Source organism: Pteropus alecto, unplaced genomic scaffold (genome assembly GCF_000325575.1).
Source record: "Pteropus alecto unplaced genomic scaffold, ASM32557v1 scaffold160, whole genome shotgun sequence".
Classification (NCBI taxonomy): Eukaryota; Metazoa; Chordata; class Mammalia; order Chiroptera; family Pteropodidae; genus Pteropus; species Pteropus alecto.
The window spans coordinates 195,887-203,367 of NW_006429864.1; the positions used below are offsets into that span (position 1 = coordinate 195,887).

At 47.9% G+C, this 7,481-nt stretch overlaps 1 protein-coding gene across 1 annotated transcript in view; it reads left to right on the plus strand.

Annotated features, from left to right (window-relative positions):
- The window catches only part of AP1M1 (adaptor related protein complex 1 subunit mu 1), a 28,882-nt gene extending 22,064 nt beyond the window's left edge, over window positions 1-6,818 (plus strand). Inside the window, exons 10-12 of the mRNA XM_006904248.3 lie at window positions 5,086-5,211; window positions 5,851-5,926; window positions 6,031-6,818. Of these exons, the coding sequence (XP_006904310.1) occupies window positions 5,086-5,211; window positions 5,851-5,926; window positions 6,031-6,053 (225 nt within the window). The 3' untranslated portion in view covers window positions 6,054-6,818. The remainder of the gene's footprint in view (window positions 1-5,085; window positions 5,212-5,850; window positions 5,927-6,030) is intronic.
- The last annotated feature ends 663 nt before the right edge of the window (window positions 6,819-7,481 follow it).

Here is a 7,481-nt window from a genome sequence, read left to right on the forward strand (position 1 = left end):
GAATAAATCAGAAGAGAAAGCACATGGTTAGCTATAGGGGAGGGAGAGACATGGCCAGGGGCTAGATGCCAACCAGTGTGGACTGTACCTTATTTTGTAGCCTGTGTTTCATTGTGTTTCAGTCTATTTTTGAAATTTTCATTTGACTTTGAAACCATTGAAGTGTTTTTCATGAGTATAAAACAAATCAAAATGGAAAAAAAACACAAACAGTGATCCTAAAACTCAAAAGCCAAAAGAACTTACCGGTATATCAAGGTGAAAACCACACAGAGCTGAATTACTTCAGGTGACATGCCCCCAGAACTGCAAAAACCAGTCTTACATACATATATTTCTACGTATCCATTTCTCCACATCACCAATTCAATATATGCTTGGATTCAGGGTTGGCTTTTTTAATTCAATTTTTTAAATGTGTAAAACTCTTAATGTGATTCAAAAGTCAAAACTATCTAAAAGAGAGGAAGAGACCCAGAAGTCTCCCTTCTGCTCCTGTCCCCTCAGTCCCTCTTCCCATCGTGGAAAAGCCTGTTCCTTTGTGTCTTAACCTTTGGAAGTGTCTTTTGGTACAAAGAAACAACTATAAGAGAGCATCTTACTATTTCTCTCCTCCTTTCTTGCCCAAAGGAGGAGAAATACTGTTCTGTCTCTTGCTTTTTTCTCCTAACCATTTAGAAGAAATAATATAAGGAGATCCTCCTTGTTCTTTTTTTCAGCTGTATAGTATTCTACTGGGTAGCAGTTATTCTGTCTTTATTCAGCCACCTCCCCACCGAAGGGCATTTAAGTTGTTTGTAATCTTTGGCTTTAGCAAGACCGCTCTGACCAGCCCTGGGCCTGTTTGCTTGGAAGCGTAGCTCCAGAGTCGATGCAGAAGTGGAATTGCTGGGTCACAGCTCTGGGATTTTGTTAGACTGTTCCCAGTTCCCTACGCGGGGCTTGTGCTGTTTTATGTTCCACCAGCGCAGTCTCCTAAGCTTAGAGCCACTGCCTCTCTGTGCCATTTCTCATTATCAGCAAGATGGAACGCCTTTCCTTATGCCTGAGGGCCATTTGCATTTATTTCTTTGGAAATGTAGTAGCTGTCTCTTGCTCATTTTTCTGTCAAGTTTGGTCATTTTCTTCTTAGTTCTCAAGAGCGCTTCATACATGAACAAGATTATACTTTTTCTTCGATATAAGTTGTGAATGGTTTCCCCCAGTGTGGTGTTTATCTTTTTTGACTTTGCTTCTGCTGTTTTTTGCTGTGTAACCTTTTTGGATTGCTTCTTTGTTTTATTATTGTTGTTTAATGTACTCAGATTTCTCAGTCTTTTCCTTTCATCATGTCTGGATTTTCAGTCATGCTTTGAAAGGCTTCCCCATTTTCAGTTATAAAGGAATTCACCCCTGTTTGCTTCTAGAACCTGTCCAGTAGCATTTTTTACCTTAGATTTTAATCCCTTTCAGGGCACGGTCTGGTAAACGGGGTGAGGTACACATTTAATGTTATCTTTTTCCAAATGGCTATATAGTTTCCTACCAGCATTTACTAGAAAGTTAATCTTTTCCCCAGTGGTTTGAAACACCGTGTTGATCACATGTCGAATTTTTGGGCAGCATTAGGTCTCTTACTAAACGTCATCTTGTCTGTCTTTGCAGCAAGGCCACGTTTGAACTTGGGTTTTATTCTGTATTTTAACACCTGACAGGTCTACTCCCACCCCTATTGCTTGTCTGTTTCCTGATGGTTCTTTCTTGTTCTGTTTTCCTTATGAATTTTAGAATTGGTTTGTTTGCACTAAGTTTATAAGTTAGTTGGGAAGAATTAATACCTTTATGAGGCTGAGTTATCCTATCCAATAGCTTTGTCCCACTGTCAACTTTGTGATTTTCGGGAATGTTTTAATGTTTAACTTATATACCCCATGTGGTTTTCCCATAGTTAAAAATATATACTCTTTATTGAAGTATAACATGCAGAAAAGTACACAAATGAATTGTGATGAATTTTCTCAGAGAGAACACATCTGTGTATCTGGAACCATCAGTCAAAGCCACAGAACATTCCATGCCCCCTGGAGCCCCCAGGGCTTACTAACAGTTTTGCATATTTCTCATTAAGATGACTTTTAAGCTGATGTTTTGATAAATGGGGTCTTCTCTTCCATTCTATCTTCCAACAGTTCACTTATTTTTGTGTGGCAATTTTGTGTCCTGGTACCTCACAGGAATTTTTGTTTTGTAGTAGTTTTTTTGATTCTCATAGGTTTTCAGATATTCTTTTTTATATCATTTGCAGCCAGATGCAAGTTTTCCCCTTTTCTCTCCTTTTCTTGGGCATTTGATGGCTTTTGGCATCATTGCTTCTGCCTCCAGGGCTCCTACGTGGTTGTGTAGAGAACAGCCCCTTAGCCTTGCCCTCGACTGGAGCCACCAGGGTTTCCCCTCTAAGTTCAAAGCTACTTTGACTGTGGACTCAGTCCAGTCCTATTTTGCTGTTTTTAGCACAAATGGGCAAGAAATTTAGCGAGCTGCCTCTTCAGTGTCTCTTTCAGCTCAGACCTATTAATGACATGGATCTCAAACCATCTGTGCTTTCTGGTCAGCTCCACCTGCTTGTGGTATATTTTATTTTTAATGCACCATTGCATTCTGTTGGTTAACATTGTTGCATTTAGGATTTTTGCATTGCTATTCATAACTGAGATTGATTTTTCGGTACAGTCTCTATCAGGTATCAGTGTTATGCGCATTTCATAACTTTTTGCTTCCCTTTCTCTTGCTGCTGGGCAGTTAAATAGTCTTGAGATTGTCTGGTCTTGAGATAGTCGATAGAATTCGAGTGTGTGACTGTTTGGATCTTTGCTACTCTCTCTGTCTCTTGGAATAGAAATTGGGCCATTTAGAGTTTCTGTTTCTGTTGGAGTCTGTTTGGGTAGATTATATTTTCTTATAAAATGATCCATTCTAAGCAGGTTTTCAAATTTGTCTACACAAAGTTATAGAAAGCGGTCTTTATTTTGTATATTTGTGTCTCCTTTTTTCCTTGATAAGGTCATCTAGTGGTGTCTTTTTTTTTTTCAGATTCGCTTTTTAACTTGTAATATTTTACCATTTTACAAGTCTTTAATTTTAATTTCTTAGCCTTTTTTCTAATTCTAATTTGTTGAGTTAAATGTTTTAATTCGATTTTTTTGTTGTTTTTAAATTTGTATGCTGTATTTGAACTACAGATGTTCTTCTTGAGGCAAGGGCCATAGCTGTATAACCCATAGAATCCGACATATAATATTTGATATCATCATTATCTAGAAATTCTGTAATCAAATAGAATTCTGTTTTTTTTGTTTTGTTTTTAATTTCATGATGGAAGGACCTTTTGTTTTCCATTTTCTCCTCACTCTATAGATTTAGTACCTTAAAGTCAAAGAATGTTATTTGTACTGTTAACTACTTTTAGAATTTTTAGAAGTGTTTGTTGTGGGCCAGTGTAAGATCAGAGTTTGTAAATATCCCATATGGACTTGAGAAGAAGATAAGGCTTCTGTTATTTGAGTAGAAAGTTTGTCACATGGTGCCCACGAGGTCTGCCATTGTGTCGTGACAACATCCCTTAGATAGAGCTGGGTTGGCTCTGCCTCCCTCTGGTTCCCTTCACATCTCTTGCAGCATTTGCTTTACAAAATTGCTGCCATGTTACTTGGTACATAGACACTCATAACTTTTATAGCTTCTCTGTGAATCATAGAACTATAGCCTCTAAGACTGTGGCCTGTAATTCTTGCCCTGAACTGTCCCTGTGGCAGCAACTCCCACTCCATTTTGTTTGCCTTTGCCTGTTCTTCCTACTGGTTTAGCCTTTTTCCGCTGTGGCAGCATAGAGTTGGGTTTTGGTCTGTAAGCCAACCTATAAGTGTTTCCCATTAATAGAAGAATTAAACCCCTGTATGTCAACATGACCTACTTGAGGTGAGTGTGCAGACTCTCTCGACCCTCCAAAAGGGCTACTTCTCTGCACGTTCTTTTGCTATCATTTTTCCTTGTCTTTATAAGTCTCAGGTTTTTGGTCTGGTTATTGTTTCATATACATGCTGATGAAGCTGATATTTTTTCTTTGCCGTTTGCTTTGTCTGTTGCTAAGACCACATCATCCTCCCCTCATTGTCTCAGAGCCTTTACTCAGCACACGTCAGACTGAGGCAGAGTCCCTGCTCTCACACAGGCCCTGGCGGCCGTGAACAGAGAGTGAGCACGCCATCCCGGGGAGAGAAGCACGGGCCCAGTGCTGGGAGCCGTGGCTCTGCCCAAGGCACGAGGACAGCCCCTGCTCTGGGGCAGAAGCAGCCCTGGTTGGCAGCCAACCCTGCTGCCAGAGCCCTGGAGATCCAAGATAGCAGTGTCCCATGTGTGACAAGACCTGTGCTCTGCCTAGTCTCCACTGCTGTGGGCAAAACGTTCAGGGAGCGTAGACAGCCAGACCGAGGCTCCTTACTCTTTGTGGCCAGGACTCAGGTTCCAGTCATTCTTGGCCCTGCTCCAGGACCCATCCCTAGAGTCATTGCCTAGCTTCCGGGGCCAGAGCCACCCCGTTACTTGCCCTCCAGGAACAAGACCTGGGGCCAGCTCCTCGGTCAGCCCCCAGCCTTCGTCTCTTTTGTTGCCGCTTTCTGTTCCCGTTCCTCATTCTGACAGCTCCCTCTTGCTGTCATACCATCCTGACGCTGGGCACGTGGGTGTTCACTTGGACTCATGTCCCACGGTAGCTAGCACCTGCGTTCTCCCTCTCTCTTCTTTCTTCCCAAGACCAGTTGGTCTCATTTTCTTGGAGGCAATTAGTTTTGTCTCCCTGGAAGCTTGTGAAACTTTCTCTTGACCCTTAGAATTCTAAGATTTTCCCTAGCATGGCCTCTGGTCTGCCTAGTGGGACTGGTGGGGCAGTCTGTGAGGCCTGGAGGATCCGTGTATGTGCATTAGAGTTGCTGAGACCCTGAGTGGCTGTTGGCCACACAGGAAGGGCCTCGGTGGCCGGGCTGACAGTCTTTTGGCCAAGCTGGGTCAAGGCCTTGGCCTGGTCATCCCCACTCTTGTCTGCTCCCCCAGGGCGGCAAGGAGTACCTGATGCGGGCCCACTTTGGCCTGCCCAGCGTGGAGGCTGAGGACAAGGAGGGCAAGCCCCCTATCAGCGTCAAATTCGAGATCCCCTACTTCACTACCTCTGGCATTCAGGTACGTGCCCAGGGCTTCCAGGGCCCAGAGCAGATATGGACAGGCCCCACAGGGCCTCTCAGGAACTCAAAGTCAGTCTAGGCCTCAGGGGTTGCAGGTGACACACAGCAATGCAACCAGCTTAGAAAAGCATTCTTGTCGGCTTGTCTCAGGTGCCGTGGTCCTGCCCCAGCTCTGCCTCTCCCCACGGGCAGCCTGGGCCCCAACAGAAAGAGGCCCACACTTATCTACTCAGACCTGCCCCGTGCTTCAGCTCCAAGCCCAACGATGCATTTGGCCCCTCGAAACTAGAGTTTGAGCCTCTGGTGTCCACACACTCATCCCGGTGGGGCCGGTCTTCCTAGGCCCCTCTGGGGAAAACCTGCCAGGGGACAGAACCCTGGACCCCTCCTCCAGGAATCTGCTGAGTGCTATGCCTATGAGCACATCCTGGCTCTTGGCCACGTTTTCTGGAAGCGCTCTGCCCTCCCACGGCCTCGGCGTGGCGTAGACAGGCTGATGCCCTCCTCCCCCTCCTCTGGGTTTGGCGGCCTGTGCTCGCCCACTCACCACAGCCTCTCCCCCCACCCTGGTGAAAGTGATTAAGTGGGGCCAGTGGGACAGCACAGCATGCTCAGGACTCTGGTGTGTGTGCCCCAGGTACGCTACCTGAAGATCATCGAGAAGAGTGGCTACCAGGCCCTGCCCTGGGTCCGTTACATCACTCAGAACGGAGGTGCGTGCAGCCCACTCATGGGGCGGGGGTGAGAGGGTCCCGAGAAGGTCCCCGGTGGCCAAATGGCTGCCCCGGGGTGGCCCTCACACATACCTCCCTCTTAGATTACCAGCTCCGGACCCAGTGAGGGGACAGTACCCCAGCTCTGGCATGGGGGCTCCTGGTGGAAGCACTGGGAGGAAGGCCTGCCAAGCCCACCGGAAGGAGGAGGGCACCCCGACACCAGCCACCCTCCCAGCCCTGCTGGGAGACTCCTCCTCCAGGCACACCTGTTCTTTCATCACCACTTGTCGCCAAAGCCCCTTCTCCCAGAAGAGGCTCGTCTTCCAGATGTCCTGTCTCTGCCCCGAGTCAGTCTGGGGAAAAGGAAGTAGAATCTTTCCCCCAGTGGTCACGTGCAGCCTCTGGGCTGTTTACCTCCCAGGCACCAAAAAAGGTCGGGAGACACTTGCCAGGCTGCAGCAGGGCCGCCGCCCCGTTCTGCTGACCGTTTATGAAGCTCCGGGGTTTCATCTTCTTTCATTGCTGTTTGTGTGAACCTCACTGTCTGCGCCTCCTGCCCCTCATCTTGAAGCTTTCGGGCAGCACTTAGGACAGGGTACCCCCTGTTCCTTGACCTCCTCCCACAGTGTGTTGCTCTCCACATGGGGCCAAAACCCAGCACTTTGGCCCCTTGAGGGCTCCTGGCCTGGACCCATAGGCTTTGACAAGGCACATCCCCAGGGCCAGCCTGTGCCACGTGATGTTGTCACGCAGCCACATCTGATGAGGTGGGTGTAGTGAGGGCCGCTGGCCTTGGAGGGTGGGGGGCATGGGTCATCCGCATCTGTGCTTGGTTACCCCCATCTGTGTTCATGTCACGATTACATTAAATTTCATGAATTAAACCCACTGCCTGCCTTCCCTCAGATGCAGCATGGTCTGGACACCTCTTGGGTGACCAGGGCCCACCCTTTGTGTGGCCCTGCTTGTGTCACTGGCTCCCAGCACCTTTGTCCCCAGATAAAGGCAGGAGCAGGCAATCAGTGGAAGGCAGAGCCACTGCACTGGACCACCAGGCCTGGCCCTCCTGGAGGGCACGCAAGCAAAATACTTTCCTCTCATCCAAGGTGACTGTTGTGACCCCCAGCCCACAGATTACCAAGAGCTTGCTGCTGTCCCTCCCCAGCCTGAAGGTCTTCCTGAGAGTGTGGTCCTCGTACCAGATTCACGGGTCTAGTCTGACCTGCTGGGCAGAGTCTCAGCACGGGGCCCAGGAGATTTATTAACGTGGTCTGTACGTGCCCTGGAATATGACAACTGCTGCCTGGTCCAGGAGGGGAAAGCAGCAGGCACAGGGACAGGAAGGCCTCGTCTTCCCACCCCCTGCACTTCTCACGCTCACTGCCTCCCCAGCACTGATGGCCCTGCCCGCCCCACTCGCCTTCAAGGGCCGAGCTCCCTCTTCCATCTCCCACATCACCCAGCTCTCCCCTTGTAGGCCTAGTGGGCATCAGCCTGAGTAGAAGCTCGGCCTTCTGCACACATGGAGTGAAGGCTACTGCCCCAGCCCAGG